The 18622-nt window shown below is 50.4% G+C and overlaps 2 protein-coding genes across 3 annotated transcripts in view; one reads left to right on the forward strand and one right to left on the reverse strand.

Moving 5' to 3' along the window:
* LOC105188880 (UNC93-like protein) overlaps positions 1-18622 on the reverse strand; it is a 138729-nt gene that overhangs the window by 68989 nt on the left and 51118 nt on the right. The window lies entirely within an intron of this gene.
* Glurb (metabotropic glutamate receptor B) overlaps positions 1-18622 on the forward strand; it is a 142557-nt gene that overhangs the window by 40743 nt on the left and 83192 nt on the right. For both annotated transcript variants that reach the window (XR_003114390.1, XM_011150581.3), the window contains exon 2: positions 14762-17866. Coding sequence is in view for 1 of the 2 variants with exons in the window: in XM_011150581.3 (XP_011148883.2) it covers positions 14794-17866 (3073 nt within the window). In the remaining variant the exon portion in view is untranslated. The remainder of the gene's footprint in view (positions 1-14761; positions 17867-18622) is intronic.

An 18622-nucleotide genomic window follows, 5' to 3' on the forward strand; every position in this document is an offset into this window, starting at 1 on the left:
GAGTGACTTCACTCGCAAACCGGTGTGGTCGAAGCGGAAACAAGCAAACCGAGACGCGCGCCCGTTGCTATTCGCTTTCGGACGCTTTGACTTGCCGGCGCAAAGGTATGCAGTCCGCATGGCAAGTTGCCCTAATTGAGATCGAACGAGTCGTTTCGACTTACTGCTTGGCACGGTGCTCGCGTTGCTCGCGTTGCCCGCGTTAATGAGTTCTTGCTCACGGCCGTCCTTTGTCATTTACAGATATTGATTTCTTCCCCAGGTAGGGAAGCCCCTACAGACCGTGTAAACGGATACTCGTTTCGAATCAGTTCTTTGGAAAAAGGGGCAAGCAGAGGAAAGGCGGCAAGTTTATGTACTTTCTCGTAGAGGGAGGGAAATGTTGCCGTAAACATATACATTATTGACCTCGTCCTGCAGACGCGTAAATGGACGTGTCCGACGAGACACGAACAATAGTAATTTACTTCGCTCCGTGTATCTAGTAAAATTCGACCGTGGAAAAATTATTAGAGCGTAGAATCGTGATAGAAACGGATGGAGAGCGGTGAGAAAGACGTGCGTCACGCGGCAGCCTGTTACTCGGATATTAATAATAAACTGATTATCTAAAGCTTCATCGAACACGGCTGGCGAAACTTAGCGTTATCGTCGCTGTCGCCGGAGAAATCGGTAAACAGCGTTATCCATCTTTGCAAGTCTAATACATCAACTGACTCCGTCGCGAAACAGGCGCTCTCAATTTTTCTTTCGTGTATATACAACATCGCTCATCAATTTGTTTAATGTATTCTCGCTCAGATGCGCATCGTATGGACAACGCAATCTTTGATCAACATCGATGTGTTTCGCGCGCGGTACTGCGCATTTCGATAATCGAGCATGAGTCCGAGCAGAACGCACGTTCGTTGGCTCAGCCGTATAATTTAACGCAAATCCTGCAGATGCCATCGTGAATAATATTAAAGTTCAACCGACAGCCTGATTATGTATCAGTCCGACGCGAGATAAAAATTGAAGTGAAAGCAAAATGATCCGCTTTCGAATTCTCGACAATAACTTTGCGAATAAAATCAACAAGCGGTCGATCCGCTATTCTTTCAGACCGTCCAACGAGACCTGCCGCCTATCTGATATCCAAATCAGTAACCTTTCACAAGTCGAAATATAGTGGACAGAGTGACAAACCCTCGGCGTCGATGTAATATCTTCGATGCTGATTAATACCGCTGCGAAATCGAAAGAACGCCGGGAAGTTTCGACCAAATCGTTCTTGCGTCTGAAATTCCAAGTGACGGGAGCAAATTATTCCTTTGAAGTTGTTTATTGGGACTTCATCGTCGCGGCAGGAATCGATCGGGCCTTCAAAGCGCGCGAATAAGTGCGGTAGGAAGAGGGGGGGGGGTGAGAGAGAGAGAGAGAGAGAGAGAAAAAAACAAGCACCAAGTTCTTCATGACGCAGGAGAGCTATTGTTCGAGTCACTGGTTAGCACCAGCGGCGGCACAATTGAAGCGCGTTGAAAGAAACGCCAGAAACGAAGCCACGAACTTTGGGATTGCGCTAAAACGCGTATTTCGCGGCACATTCTTACAGACAGTATATTCCACGGACAGTCGATTCCTGGACGCTTTAAAACGAACAGGCACGCCAATGTTCGTGCCAATTTCCGCGCGCAGATGCGTGTAATACGATTTCGTTCACGCTGTAAATAATCTTATCGGTGGCCGAGCAGGTGCAAGCAAGCGCTGCCAGCGCGGTATGTATGGATGCGAATCGTCTCCCTTCCTCCCTTCCTCTCCGCTCGCTCGTCTAATTCCGCTGAAATGCCCCATTTACCTTGTGCTGCGTACGAGTTGCGCGAAATTATCGAGCGTGACCCCGCGGCCGAAGTTACGCGGCTTGTTTATCGCTGTTTGTTTAATTGGCCGGACTTTTTCCGCACGACGCGTCGAGTTTGCGCGCGTCAGCGTGGATTTCGTATCATCCGCGACATTTGCGCGGTCGACGCGAGCGCGCGGAATCCTCGTCGCGTCGCATCTCGTCTCGTCTACTTTCCCGTTTCTCGCCCGAACGCATACGGCGTTTCATTTACTTCTCGCGGTCCTTCGCGCCGTTTGTGTCTCTCAAGGAGCATCACGTGCGCCACGTCTCTTCTCATTTCGGAAATCAGTCCCGATGACTTTGCAGATTCTCACGTTTCGCTTCCACGTCGCATTCCACGTCACTCGGTTTCCCGCTAATGTTAAACATGCGTGAGTGTGTGTGTGTGTGTGTGTTTCGATTTCAGTCTTTTTTCTCTCGTCATATTGTAGTCAATTAATTTTCGCGCATTTACATAAAAGGTTTTGCGTCACGTGCTCGGGGAAGACAAAATTATTACCTCGCATACACTCGCTCGTGATTGCGGCTGGTTGTCGTTTATTTTTGCTTCCGTTTCGCTTTTATTTTAATAAAACGCAACGACGACGGTAGAAAAAGAAAATATATATATATATATATACATGTACACGTAATTTAGCATCATGTCCATTAGTCGTACTTGAAACAAATGTCCTTTCACCTTGTCCGGAGAAGGCAGCGCGGTTGGAATTGCAGGGCGGTTGTGCAATTGTACACAGTTAATTATGGCCGAATCCGCGGGATTCACCGGCGGAATCTTAAACGAGTCAATTTCACCGGGCACCGATCTCTCACCATACGTGACCCTATAATCAAATCTGCTGCTCATTAAGAGTCGCGTCGCATCGTGCCGCCGCCGTTGGCAGCGGCCAACTGTTACAAACAACGCGGTAAAGCCAGAATCTCGGGTCCATTATTATTACGGGACTATTGCACTCTGAATTCGTTACAACTGCTGCAAACGTTCGCGAATAGTTGCAGCCCCGAAACACCGCAAGTTAACGCTGACTGTTGCCTATCGTGACGCAGAGCAACGGTTCGCCACTGTTCGCGAACTCTCAAACATGCACCTGCCCGACTGTCCGATTACAATTTTAATCGTGATAATTGCGCGTAAACTTATTATTGCAACTGTAATTATGCGGCGACAAAAAAGTCCTTATGTGACAGGGGATTCAATTTACGTCGACGAAAGGCGACAACGACGCAGCCAACAAAGCGCGCTAATACGCGCCCGGGGGACATTAATAGGCAAAGTTAGTTTAAGCCCTTTAGTCGATTCAAGTATCTCGTGTCAGTGGCCATTATAGATTTAGCTCACCAGAGTCACTCACCATCGCCGGGCACACTTTGTACCGCGAATTCAAGCGAATAAAGCCCTCCCCGCCTGACCGCCGGCGACCCGCAAACAGGAGATTCCATTGTAAGGAACGTTCGCGCGCGAGTTCCGAAAGAAACCTCGCCGTGTTGTGTGAGTTTACGTGATGTATTACACAACGCTGGATCGTACATAGAAGCTGCGCATCAGGCTCGCGACACCGGACGACGAAAGTACCGACCGTTCCGGAACGTGCAAGCTCGTTGGTTATTAAGTTACTCTTAGCTTAATGCTCGTTTCGCAGGAATATGCTTACAACATGCGCATTAACTTCGCAATGCACTTAACATAATCTAGCGTAGACCGCGCCTGCCATCCCCCCGGGCGCTGTCGATTTTACAGAGGCTCGTCTTTTAGTGCGTTCCGCCGATGATTAGGTATCCATACGGCTCTTTGAGTTTCTCTCGCACCCTCTTGTCTCTCGTATGCCACTCTTCGTGTAACGATAAAGTGATTATTTAGAGCGATCGACCGCGTCGCAGGCGCAACGGACGAGACAAGAGGCGAGGGAGGTCTCGCTAAAATTCCAGTCGTTATCGCTGTCTACTAATTACTACCTCTACCACTCTGTTTTTAACAAAAAAGAAAAGAAAAAGTGAGAATTCCAGTACACGCGCGTATAAGCTTTTATCACTGTAGCAGCGCTTACTGCGAAGATAACTTTTTTCCAACTTTAATTGTGAGATTATCGATACGAAGAGACTCGGCGTGCAGTTGTCGCTTTCGATTGAAGCAACAGAGATTTCAAATATGGGATTAATGAAAAGTCGGCGTTTCGTTAGCGGGAACAGGTAATCCGCGTCGTATCGACTCCTTTTCTGCGGGCAGCGGAAAGACGATCAATACGGTACGCTACGGCGTGATATAGGAAAAAAAGGGCGATAATTCACGAGGAACACACGTCGTCCGCGGTGAACAAGCAATTTGCCAAAATGACATTTCCGAGCGGGTGAACAGCGCGCCGCGGATTAGATCCGCCATGCTGTGGTACAAGCGCCGTAATAAAAATTTCTGTAACCAACGTCTGTAATTAAATGCTAGCTCATGCTCGTGCGAGTGACGCGGCGCGGCGCGTCCGGCGGGGCCAATTTTATGCTCCGTCGAAAAATCGATATTCGTTAAAGATCACGCGTGACCACGAAGAAGTACCCGGGTCTTATCGGCTCTCCGGTGAGGAAGGGAAAGATAAATAATGCGCGGTTATGTACGGTTATGTACATAAATTTTTCGATATCGCAAACTTCCCTTCTCCCGGTTTTTCCTTTCTTTTCTTTTTTCTCGCGCAGAAGCCTTACACATATTGTGTAAGATTGTGCAAGGGTTTACGACTGCAGCCTCTGGCACGAGGGTGCAGAGTGTTATTAAATTTCGGAGGACGCGGTGAAAGAGCGAGCCGTGCATTAAATTTGCATACATCTAACCGAAGTTTACTCTTATTATTTCCCCGCTTTTTTTACGTGTCACATCGAGGCCTCGCGGGAAGAGCCGAGACAGGGAGTACTTACAAGCGCGTATCTTTGCGCCGCGCGGAATACACTTCGCAATATTTGCAGATATTATCGGAAGAGAAAGAAGAGAGAGAAACGGGAGGGAAACACCGCTGTCATATCGCGGGCATCGAGAACGCTTACGGCGACAATTAAACTTTCGTAACGAACGTCGCGCAGAAAGCAAAGTTTCAAGCAATTTATTGTTAACCGATCGTTCCTACCGGTCCCGATCATATAATCTACCCGCATGTCACTTCCGTTTCATTAGTCTCTACTGAGTATTCCGCGAACAATTAACGGGCTACATGCTTCCTCAGGCGCGCCCCCGCTTTAGACGCGGCGTTCCGAAACGCGCGAACAGTATCGTGTCTCACGATCGGCGGACATCGATTTCACATATGGCGGCGCAACAACACCATAATTCTCATTCGTATAACAATGGCCATAATTCATTATGTTGCCTTCGTTGCGTGCTTCCTGCCGACGATCGGCTCTCGTCGATACCGCCGCCCGGATCGAGCATCGCGGATCCGCGTACGAACCGTCGCGAGTATTCTAGGCACGATCCCGCGGTGAGAGAGAGAGAGAGAGAGAGGGAGAGAGGGAGAGAGAGAGAGAGAGAGAGAGAGAGAGCCATATCTCGTGTTGCTGGAGGCGCCTTAATAAAAAGCATATCGAGGAAAATCCAAGGAGTCTCCTGGCTCGCTCAAACGGACGCACAAATGTACGTGCGCGTCGAGATATTCCGGATACGCGCGGATTCTTTAGACAAAAGATATCTCGCTATCGGGGTTAGATCCCTTGCAAGCGCGCACATCTCACACAGCCGCCTCGTGCCTCCTCCCCCGATGTTAGTTGCGGCGGCTTTCCCTTGCCGCAGGGGTAAAGGTGGAAAAAGGTAGAGATCGATTGCTTCAGCAAATCGGTAGTTTGCTGGACACAATTAAGCGTTACAATCAGCAGGCAGGCAGGCTCTCGCTCGTGGAGCAATGATACGTGGACGCAATTGTCGAGCCGCTCGTAGAGGAAATTCGGTTTTTTTTTTCGCAGATGTTACCTCGCGCTTTATGCTGCGTTTTGTCGCAGCGTAAATCGCTTCGTATTTCGAGCTAAATCTGCGAAACAAGTTCATCAGCGCGCGGCTGGAACTTTTGCAAAGAAGTTCGCGTGAAACGCGCAAGAAAAAATGTTGTTTTATCGTTACAATGTTCGTGTGCGCTTTCTTTTCTCGTGCTCTTTCGTCTTGCGTGTCATTCTTCAAGATCAAATAATTTATTATACACGACGACGAATTTAATGCAGCTCTGAGGTTTAGCTCAGGGTGAAGCGTAAAAGATTGACCGTTCGTTCGCGTGACACGACTATAGATTCGTGAATCTATCTATCTAGCGAGCTTTTTAGCCGCAACAACAAACCGCTTTTTACGCGAGGGATCGACCGTGACCTGTCGAACCACGAGGTTTCGCGCGAGATTAATTCCGTGACGAATTTCGACGAAACATTCGTATCGCATTATTCAGCCGAGTGCCATTTAGTGGCGTTTCCTACGACGGAATAACAACGCGCGACAATCGAATTCGAAGCGAGAGAATAAGAGCGTTTCTTTCTTTTTCATATAACGTTTAATTTAACCTTCGTCTGCTGCAAGCTTTCGCATTTCACCGTCCAAGGCGAGGTGTTTATGACGTCGACGGACAAAAGAAAAATGAACGTTTCGTAACATGAAACAATTTGCCAACCCTCACGAAAGTCGTGGGGTATGAAAAATTTAACGGCGGCGCGCCGTTGGAGGTGGAGGCACTTGCGACCGAGTGCTACGACAGGAACCGGACGCGCGTGTGATCGCAAATCGCGTGAATTGTTGTAAGCGGGCGCCCAGTTTTCTTCGCTTCCATTTAATCGTACAATTGGTACGAGTGAATTTATACAAAGCGATAATAAAACACGGTAGAATAATGCTTGGAGCGGCATATAATTCTGCTGCAATGCGCTCACGTGACGCCCCGTTGTATGTTTCTCGGTTGCGAATTACCGGTGACACGCAGCGGTAACTTTGATTAGGAAAAGGGGGAGAAAGGAGAACGAGGATACGAAACGAAAGTTTCGCACGTGAGTTTCGTCTGATCTTCGCCGTAATAACGCCTTGCCGACTCGGTTTGTTTTGCGAACAGATCACATTTTCGCACAGCTCGTGCAGCTCGCGAATAATGTGTAATGCGAATAATTGTACAAGTAACTTTCGAACAATCGATAACTCAGCGGAAATATATGGGCCGCGCAGCAAGCGCTCCCAACACGGAGAACTTGAGGGGCAATTACGACGATTTTAGCAGAAGTACGATGATCGTTCGCTTGAAATAGCGGAGGGATGCCGCCCAAAATCCAATAACGCTCTTCAATAATACGCGCAATTGCTAACGGATTATCTTCAATCTTCACCTAAGTGACGAAGATTGCCAATCGGACAGTAGAATGGTGGAAGCTTCTCGTTTACGGCGAGAATTAATAACAGTTTTGTGTCTTCATAAGTGAGAGACTCGACTCTCTGTGCTGACCATCGAGAGAGAGAGAGAGAGAGAGAGAGAGAGAGAGAAAGCGAAACGTCAAAATTTTGATGGAAATTTTCATCGAACACTGTTTCAAAAACACGGACGAGGAACATCGCGCCGATCTCTCATTTTTAAATTAAATGGGAGACGCGACGTTTGGAGATAAATGTTTGGCAAATTGAGATAGACCGTCCTTCCTCGCGGCACTTGTGATTGATCCTGTGTAAACATGACCCCAAAACTCACCAATTTACCGACGACGGCAGGGTCAACATATCACGCTCAAGATTGTTTGGGTCTTCTCTCAAATCTCTTTATAGCAGATCAGCACTTCCGCTCGTGGAAGAGAGCAGCACGTACGGCTTGTGTGAGTGCAGGATAAAAAAAGTGTGAAAATATATTAATACATTGGCGGCGCGAGAGGATCATTATCAATCACGACGTGACGCGGTGATAATTCAGCGAATTTCACGACGCGATGATAAATCCCCGCGGCTCGGCTCTTCGTAAAATTAACGCGTCCCTCTCTATGAAAATCCATGAAACTCACGAAGAGAAACTTGCGACCGCGACCACGAACCGCATCCGCGAGAAAAAGAGAGAATGGAGCTTGTTAATATTCAGAGATTTACCTCCTCCTCGTGTCAACGCATACAGGAATATCAACTCACTCTCCGGCTATTTCTCCCTCTTTCTCGCTCCTCTCGCTAATTCTGTCGAAACAGGAGATAGAAGTAATCGAGCAAATTTAGACGCGCATGAGACTCAGACGAGAAATCAAGTAAGATTAATGCAACTTGTCTCTTCCACTCTGCCGTCCCTCCTCCCGCCCCTCCCCCCCCCTCTCTCTCTCTCTCTCTCTCTCTCTCTCTCTCAACGTCACGTTAGAAACGAATCGTGACGATTAACTAATTCGCCTGACGAAATTGGCGCAGTCGACAAATTAGCGCGCAGCGCTGATCGCGCTGAAGTGCCTCGTGAAAAACTAACACGTCCGTTCAATCATCATCGTCTGAAATGGTGTGCGCTAAATTATATTGTCAACATACGAGTGCTCCTTCACGTAGGAGTCACGCCAGCCTGCAGACTTCGCCGCGACACGAAACTCCGTCACGACGTTGAAACGCGCGTTTACTTCGCGACATTTCATATCTGCGCGGAAACTTACCGCCGCGGTTGAGACTCTAAAGAGTCTTAGGAGCGTCTTGTAAATGTTGTTTCAGTTGCAGAACTCTAACTCTGAGCTACAATCTCTGCTTAATGAAAGTCGCATGAAATATTTATAAGATTTGCGGAAGCAACGTGTGAAAATTCCCTCCCCCCCCTCCCCCCCCACTCCATAGACCCAAAGTTGCCGCAGCTGCAACTTCCTGATCCGTGAGTGATAAAAATACGATATCGATCAGACATGCGCTCTCCGTCTGTCGCGAGCTTGCGCGACTCTCTCCGCTGATCGCACTCTCCCTAATTGCAATAACATAATTGGGTACACAAAAGTTTCGAACGGGTGGGGGGGGGGGGGAGAAAAAAAGAGAAAAGATCCAATCGAGAGATTATAACGGTCGGGGTTAGCTTTCGCGTTGATACGCGTTGGTGGAGAACGTAGAGAACGCAAACAGGACGCGACGCGGACGTGCGACCATAAATTTCACACGCAGGACGCTTTTATTACATTTCACTGAACTCGAGGTTTAATCACGGTGAACATGTTAGGCGGGTGGGTTGATTGTCTGGACTGGAGGAAGCGAGCGGAGATAAGAGACAGGCGAACAACGGCGCAGCGGCATCGGGTCTGTGGTGATCGTTAAAAAGTGCTGACTCACCCACGTGCCGCCGCACGTTCTGTCGTCGATACACACTTGTGCATTTGCATGCGGATGCAGATGATCGTCGAGATCGAGAAAGGATCGCAGCCGTCGTTTAGCTCGTTGGAGCGAACCCGCGGCCGGTTCGATCGAATTCCGACCGAGAGTGTATCCCACACGCGGAATAATATATCGAAATTGTGCAGCGTATGATGTGCACCGCGCAAACAAACCGGCTACACATTTGCTGTAACTTACACGCGCGTCGTAAAAAAACCAAACGTGCAACTGAGAAATATATTTTTCCGATATCAACGTTCCACGAGGGAAACAAAAAGAGACATACAGAGCGAGGCAGAGAAAAAAAAAAGCAGCGGATGAGATTAAATTGATTTAATTAACTGTAGCCGAAAGGCAACCCCCCAGCCGTAAAATCACACGATGTATATCCAAAGGTACGTAAAATTGCTGACAGGCCGGATATGCGGCGTCCGTTTGTGTCACATGTGCGCCATATCAACATTCAGCGTTGACTTATCGCCGCGGCGAATGGTCGTTAATAATTTTCACTATTACGAGCGCAAAGTGAATGCACAGTCGCGTCCATCGCATTGCCGTCTAGTTCTCCTTAATGGAATTTTATCGCTGGCGAGTATCTTTGTCACAAGCTGAAAATGCAGACATCTCGGCGCTGCGCTGTAAGAAGTGTCCGGGCGACGACAGGTCGCAGTAAAAAGCACCACTGTGATTATCGTCTCACGGAATTACGAAGCGTTCGTCTTCAGACAGCACGGAGCGTTGCGCTGTTTTTAATCAACAAAGGGCGGGGGAGGAGGACGGATGCAAAGCGAAAGTGTAACGACAGGTAGGCGACGCCCAAAACACACACAGCCGACTACGAAACGAAACAACTCGCGCGCCAGTTTACTCGTGATTAAAAACGGCCGCATTGTTTCGCTATTTCGCGAGTCTAGCGGAGTCTGCTCGATAATTTGGACGGAACAATGCTGGAGATGCGGCGTAATAGGAGGCACCGTAACAGACAAGTAACGGTAATGACGATATAAATCGATACTTTCCTATGTCACGTGGAACGACAGAATTGTGTGTACGAGAGAAAAAATATTACGGCGACGTAGGAACGTCATTATCGACGTTAATACCGATTACTCGTCTTAATTAGAACCGCCACTGGGAGAGAGTCCTCTTGAGGTAGCGTTACAAATCCCCAAAGTGAGATGGCTCGTCCTTCAATGTGTATTCTTCATTATTTTCGAGGTAGCTCCTTGCTTCTCCTCCGTCACTTGGACTGGCGTCGCGTGTCATTAACGTTCCTTTAATTCCGCGCGCCTTTACGTCCCGCTTCGCTCATAACAGTCCCACGCAGCAATGCGAACTCGAACGTGCGAAAATTCACAAACCTACTTGTCCCGCGGGATGCGTTTCCCCTTTCTCCTTTATCTCTCCCTCCTTTCCTTTTCTTTTTCTCCATCTCTCTCAGTCTCTCTTCATCTTTCTCTTTCTTTTTCCGTTTCTCCCTCATTTGTTTTTCTTTCCGCGTCGTCGTGGGCTCTAAAGAGCGAATCGCAACGAATCAAACGTAAATCCGCGGTAAAAATACGAAAACAAATTGCGCCGCATATTTCCATACAGATTGGTCGCCTCTCTCTCTCTCTCTCTCTCTCTCTCTCTCTCTCTCTCTCTCTCTCTCTCTCTCTCTCTCTCTCTCTCTGTCGCGTCAACTCGGGTTACTCGATTCTTTCTGCGTAACGATGGATGACGCGAGGCGACCGCTCTTTTCGTACGAATCCACGAAAAGAGGATTCCGGCGGGAGGGAAGGAAACAAGAAGGAGACGAAATAATAGCAGAGGAGAAAGACAGACGCGTCGCTTCGCTCGACGTTCAACACGATAGGACATGGCACAGTTTGTCCGTGGCGAATTCATAAAAGCACGGCGCGAACGGCGCGGATTGTGCTGCGCGCGCGGCACTCGGTTAGAAATTGCAAGTGGCGCGAGTCGTAATGAAAGAGCCAGCGAGAGCGATATTCGGCGACAGTGGAGATTCGTTTACTCACAGTCGCAAGCTTTCACGCGACTGTAATTAAGCGGCGCGGAGACCGCAGGAGCCGGCGACTGGAACGGGTCGCCCTGGAAACGGGGGTTCGCGCGCGCCCCGTCTTTATTACCGAATCTCACGAATGACGCGGAAACTTGGGGGGATCATTTCGCAATCGATGCAGATCAGAGCCGGATCGGAGCCGCTGAGACGTATAAAATCGGCACGTACGAGTTCTCGCTTCGATGCGCGACCGCGGATTAGCGGAGACGACGCGACGATCTCGTCTGGCCGACACCGCGGCGAAGACTCGGCGCGTCCGCTCGATTTGCGCATCTTTGCCGTCTCAACACTCGACACTTCGACAATATTTGCTGAAATCGGATTTTACAACGCGGCGTTCTAATCGATAATATCTCGTAAGCGAATTTTTACAACTCGACCGTTTGTGCTTCCAAAGGATGACGAAAGGATAATATATTGGCAGATTTTTGTCCACAAATGTTTTATCATCTTTAAACAATATAAATATACTCTGACGCAGAAAACAGGAGCAGGTAACTACTGTAACAATTTGCTGTTCGCTGGCGGTGATATTGTTTCAAAGCCGCGACGGTGAGCGAACGAGATTACACTTGAAAAATATAGATGTACGGATGTGTAACTTTTTTTCTAACTTTACATGGCGTAACAGACAGTTAATGCTCGTGAAATGTTCAGACTTTAAAGCGCGTGCTCACACACATACACACACACATACACACACACACACACATACGCGCAGACATGCGCGCTCTGCTTTGCGCGTGTTTTGCATCGTTTAATGGGAAAAAATACGTCGGTCATTAAACGCGCGATATCCTTCAAAATAGGAAAATCTATCGGTATTTGACACGCGCGGGGGGGGGGGGGAATAGACGGTCGGGGACAGATCGATAATGACAGATGGAGGGCGGTGAGGTTCTCCCATTATTTGTTCCGATCAAAACGATTCCACGTTACAAAACCGTGTTTCTCTTTCGCCGATTCGAACGAATTTGCCTCTCACAGCGGCGCCCGATAAATGTAACTTGAACCGGCCACAAGCCGCGGTATTACCGCACTACTGGCTATAATTATCATCCGGAACATGCCGTTAACGAGGGAAGCCTTTCAGAGGCAACACAGAGTTCCGATTAAAGTTTGTAGGCACTCCGACAAAGGAGGGACGCCTATTTTTCTCGGTGCGCCACGAAACTTATTTACTATTTCGTGTCGATGAACGATTCGCTTGAGGAAGTTTCCGCTCCAACTTTTCATCCGTAACGGAGGCTCGACGATATCCTCTCTCTCTCTCTCTCTCTCTCTCTCTCTCTCTCTCTCTCTCTCTCTCTCCTTTTTCTCTCTTATTTTCCTCCTTTTTCCCGTTACCTGTACTCTCACGGTATCGCATCGGTGCTCGATTTGTTTGTACCGCCGACAATGGCAACGACTCCATCTTGACGCATGCAGATGTCGACGCACAGAGATGAATGTTACGTACGTATCGGAATTGTTAGGTCTCGCGATGGGGTAAATGTTAACGCAAATTCTCAGCTACGTTTTCATTCTATGGTGCTCCCGCGATGACGAATCGCGATGTTATTTTTGTTAGACAGCGTTTAGACGATCTCGCCCGGAGGGGAGAGACTGGGCACGAAGCTTTCTGATATAACGCGTTTCTTATTGTGCCATTTGTGCTGCGCGAACAAATGGAATTGCTTCTTCAGCGACGCGGTAGCGCGCGACATAAAGTCGCTCGTAGTCGCGCTTTATACGGCACGCTCAACTGCGAGCTTTCTTGCGAAAGTATTATTTCATGCGTACTTGTGATACATTAAGTTCTCGAGTTGGAGGAGCAATAATCTCTTCTTCTAGATTTCCAAGCGCTTCTTTTCGCACGCGCGTGCGCGCGCGCGCACAAATCAAACGAAGTAGTCGAAACGTTCACAAGTATAATATCGATCGTTCTACGAGTAATTTTTACTCTGTGTTCGAATTCTTTTCATTTTATTTATCGTACTAAAAACAAGCGTGTGATCAAAGATGAGGCGTGAAGAAAGAGCGAGTTTTCGCAGCACTTCTATATTCTTCGAGAGAAACTTTGAGACAAATTTGGGAATTTTGATCGGAGTCTATGGTGCACCTGGAAAATTGCTGGGAAATTTTGATGCGCAGAGTGTGGAAGAAGATGAGGAAATAAGCGCGATGGAAATAGCGCATTAGTCGGTTAACCGCGCGTAACAATCAAAGAGACTTTCGAAATCAGCAACGGCAAACCGTTAATTATCTCCACAGATCAACGAACATCAAAGAACGAGGATTGCAGAAAGCTCAAGTCATGCGATACACAAGCTCTTTCGGACGCGCCCGATCAATTCTGCCAACACAATCCGCACTAAGCTATCGAGCAGCACGACCTTCCAATGCGTTCCACCAAAAATAACGCCGGTCTCGCGCAAGGCTGGCTCTGGTGGCTATTTCTTCGGAAAAACGCAACGCGACGGTTGTCGATCGGCTTGCGTTCGTAAACATTTGTAGTACGTGTATATCGCTAATCTCGAGTTTAGCGCTCAAAGCGGACGCGTGTCTTCTCGCGAAACGCGTCTAATCCATATTTCGGGTAAACCGTGACGCGCATTCTGTTTATCTAATGCATATTCCACAGCGAGGCAACTCTCCGCAGACGTAGCGTCTTAACGGGAAATTTGAAAGATTTGGAATTACCGCGGCGAGCGCGCGTTTAATTTAGAAATATCGCGGTGCCGCGCGAACCGATGTAAATTAAACGTGAACTGAAATATAGTCCTTCCCTCTCTCTCTCTCTCTCTCTCTCACCCTCTGGAGATTTTCGTCGCGCTGAAAATACGCTTAATTAACGCGAATGTCGCACACGCGTCAATAACACCGTGCCGCGCAATAGACGTAAATTACCTCGAATTCTTAAGCGGATTTCGTAATTGCGCCAAAGGCGCGATCCGCAACCGGCGCAGATGTAAGGCAGAATCGCGCGCGCGCGGGGCGGGGCTGAAATTTCCGTCTCGATTAAAATGAGGCGTCCAAGTGATTTAACGACGTAATTGCAACCGACTCGTTAGCATCGTTCCCGACGCGCAAGGCCCCGATATGTAGTAAAGCCCTTTTAACTGAGCGCGGCGCGGCGGAATGCACGAAATTAGGGAACCGCACCGTCCGCGAGCAGGAGCGGCGCCGTAGCTGTGGATCCGAACGTGTTCAAATCAAATTACGAATACCGCAACAGTATGACAAGCGACAAAGATCGTCTGCTTTCGCCACGCTGTTTGAGTCTGACGTTACGCGTTGCGCGAGACATCTCGCTTACCCGAATAGCAAGTCGGTGGAAATTTCACGTTGCATTGCAATTGCACGTTCGCCCCTCTCTCTCTCTCTCTCTCTCTCTCTCTTTCTCGCAGCGTATCATCGTCGAATAAACAATTTTGCCAAGCGCGCGCGCGCGCTCGCGCGCAGCCGATCTTAGTGTGCAGATGCTGCGAATCGAGACTGACGCAATTGACACGTGATGTTTTGTCGGTTTTTCCAGAACCTGGCGATGATTAATGCGCCGAAGAGGTGATGTGGCGAAACTCCGGCTGGACGGCCATCCTGGCCGTTTGGACGCTCTTCTTGATTTTGAATAGCGGCTTAGCCGGCGAGAGGATTTCCGATAATCCGGGCATCAACAAGGACGCTCGCACCTCCCGCGAGGTTCGCCGAGGAGCCGCAATTCCCGTGCTCGATAAGCAGCCCGTTGACGATTCCCGGCCGCGGCGATACGCGAGAGAGAGCGATCGTTCATCAACGTATACGGGGGCGGTACCGCCGGCTGAATCGAAAAATACGGCAACTCGGCACTTGAATGGCCTCGGAAAGCGCATTGCGATGTCAAACGCAATAGCCACGCCATCGCCGAAGTGCTCGAGAGGCGGAGGAGGCGACGGAAATGCTCGACTGGCCGCCGCTGAAAGAGTCGCAACGGTGAGTACGCGGTTGTCGCAAATAGTAATTCCGGAAAAGCCGGGGGACGCGCGCTACCGCGAGTCGTCCCGAGTGCGGGAAGCGAGAAACGCCCGGAGCCACGGAGGAGGTCGGAAAGAAGAAACCACCAACGTGTTTTTAGACATTCGCAAAGAGACACGGGCGGTCAGGCGTGACGCGACGATCGACCGGCGAAGAGGGCGACATTTTAACGGAGGAAACGGCGCGACCGCAGCTGTATTCCTCCACGGCAAGTTCTTCAAACGCTCAGGCCGCTCACGCGCGCGACGGCTCTTCGACGCTTCGACGACGGCGGATCCTCGGCATCGCGATCTCACGAGGAACAGCGTGAACGAAGCGAGCTACGCCGAAGACGACGGCGATTCGCGGCTCTCGGCGGAGACGGCCTTCCCGAGGCGCTCGGCTTCGAGAGGGAATCAAAGTCACGCGGCTGTGCGAAGCGCGCCGGATATTTTTACAGACCGCACGATCGCGAGGACCTCCTCGTCGCACGGAAGACCCGCCGCGATCATTGCGAGCTCGTGGACCGTGTGGATCTCGGGTCCCGGGGTCCGCGAAAAGCCGTTCGGTCGCTATCACTTCCCGCGGGACGAGTATCCGAAATCAAGCTACAAAGCGACCGTCGAGTCTCCGGCGCTCGGTCGGCTGCTGCACGAGCGGCGCCGCGGAGGGAAACGCTCAAAGATAGGACTTGAGGTAAATACAAGCGTGCGCGAGGACAGAAGACGGGACGAGGATGCCAGGAACTCCCTCGCTTCTCGCGCACCGAATTCGCCCGATGGATATCTCAATGCGAGTCGCTTTATGGAACGACCGCCGGTGCGGGGCGAGGAAGGGGGGGACGCTGCTTTGAGAGCAGCGAGAGATGCAGAGGCCTCGCGACGCGAATATCATTCTTCGGTACGCAATGTCGGCGGGCTACGGGGCGAGCGAGCGACGAGTCTGCCGCGAGTAAGAAGGAAGACCATCGGGCCGAAGGGACTCGAAGGGGTGAGCGGCGATGCGATGGTGGACGAGAGCGATCCGTCATCTCCCGATTTGGCTGCCGGCTCGCGGCTCGATGAGTCGCAGCCGGAGCTTCCGATATCAGCGCGTATTTCAGTCACGCAGCGGTGGAATCCAATGCACGTGCGACACGTTAAGTCCGGAATGGCCTGCGAGCGTCGGCTCGCGGTTGGCCAGGCCGAAGTTCGCGGTGCGGTTGAAGTCGGCCTCCGGAATGTCTCCGGCGGGCCCGCGTCGGCGGGGGTTGCAAAATTCGGAAACTCGTCCGAGCAAAGAGCGCGGAGTCGGCCGAGATATTCGCGGAAGTTGACGGCGCTCGGACCTGTTAGACCGTCGTCACGCATCGTCGTGGAGTCGGCAGGTGACGGGCGCGTCTCGGGACTCGACGGCCGGTCTTCGCAGACTTCCACCGCGAGCGGATCGGTCTCTCCCGACGCGGTGATTATCGCCAATAATTCGATCGAGATGTGGCACACCGATGAACACGCGTCGCCAACTCCGCCGTTCGAGGAGCTCACGGACGAGCTTGGGTTTCGCGAAAGCGCGGAAATCGTGCGAACGAACAATCCGGGTGGAAAGGAGGATGACGCGCCAAGAGAGCCCGCTAGCCGAAGCCCTCGAGACGAAGACGCTCGCGACTCGACGTATCGGCGATATAAGCGTCACCAAGTTTGGTCGAGCCCTTGGAAAAGTTGGACGTTGACGAAGTCTAAGACGCGTAGGGCACTCGACACGATAACAAGACCGGAGACGATGAGAATGGTGAGCCCGACGCTCGAGTTGATCGCGAGCCCATCCATTTCGACTGCTCAAATGAGCGATACGGCTCGAGTGTCACTCTCCGCCGAAGAATCCATCATGAGTATCGTGGGGACGACGACGACGTCGTCTCCCAAGTACCGCGGAATCCAGACGGAACGGCGATCGATAACGCCGGTGGCCACCGATTACGCGCGATACACCAGCAGCACTCGAGCGAGAACGAGCTCCGACTCATTAGAGATACCGGCGCACACCGGCGCCCCGAAAACGTCGTCGAGCGTCAGCACGGCGGAAAGACCGGCTTCATCTCTGATGAAGACGCGCGATCGATCGACCGCGGTAACCAAAATAGATAACTCCGTTACCCGCGAAGAAGCAGCTCCGCCGGTTGCGGAAGTAACCGCGCGGCCAGCCGGCCGCGAGAACACCTCGAGCGGGTCATCAATCGAGCCGATTAGCTCGGCGGAAGGACGTGCGGAGTACGCCGACAGCTCGGCCGGCCTGACGACCCCGATCGTAGATTCGCCTGCTCCAAGCAGCGGCGAGCACACTCGAGGTGTCTTCGTTAACGTCACGGCGGAGAATGTCGACGACTCATCGGCCGGTACCGCGCTCTTGGACCAGTGGCCGGTGAAACACAGCGCGGTGGTGGAGGGCGACCTCGTCCTCGGTGGGTTAATGATGGTCCACGAGCGGGAAGATACCATCACATGCGGCCCTGTGATGCCTCAGGGTGGAGTGCAGGCCCTCGAGGCGATGCTGTATACGTTGGATACGCTCAACGATCGGGAGATCGTGCCGGGGGTTAAGATCGGGGCGCACATACTCGACGACTGCGACAAGGACACGTACGGCCTTGAGATGGCGGTGGATTTCATCAAAGGTACGTAACGCATCTCTTATTCGCTGCTCGATAATTAGGAGCGCGCGCGGGCGCGATTCGCGCCGCGGCAAGTTTTTAGCGGCGAGTATTTTCTCTCCCTCCTCCTCCTCCTCGAGTTTGTCAGAACAGGATCGCTTTCGGTAAGATCTGGCCGATCTGGCTTCCGCGTCGATCCGCGGCGTCCATCGACTGCATCTGCTTCCCGTTTCTCGGTGATACGGTGCATTTCGTGCATTTTCTCCAGACATATGACCGTGTGGGGATTTGCATCGTCGCAACAATGGGGTATATTCTGAAATTGTCTCGTAAAAATGTTGAAATAAGTACAATGAGAATGAATGTACCGGGGGGAAGTTATTGTTATTATTATTATTTCGTGATTACAGAACCTCTCGGGAAATTATTCCAAATCTCAGGAGTTTTATTTCTCGGGTAGTTAATGCATGTTCAGCCCGACATGCTTCGATATGTTCTACCTAAATGTACACTGAGAAGAATATCCGAAATATCCGATTCTTTTAATCTCGTTATCCGATCAAATATCCGGTGTATTTAATCGGATATTTGATCGGATAAATCGGAAATTAACAATCGGATGTTTCGGATATTTTTCTCCGTGTACAAATACAAATTTGGTAAACGAAGGAAGATAATTTTGAATCGCGAAACAGGTGATCGTGAAACGTTGTATCCTTTGGATCTACCGGTATCCTTCTTTTGCGCGGCATAAAATTGGAAGGCAACGCCCTAGGTTTA

This window comes from Harpegnathos saltator, unplaced genomic scaffold (genome assembly GCF_003227715.2).
Source record: "Harpegnathos saltator strain DR-91 unplaced genomic scaffold, Hsal_v8.6 scaffold132, whole genome shotgun sequence".
In the NCBI taxonomy this organism is placed as follows: Eukaryota; Metazoa; Arthropoda; class Insecta; order Hymenoptera; family Formicidae; genus Harpegnathos; species Harpegnathos saltator.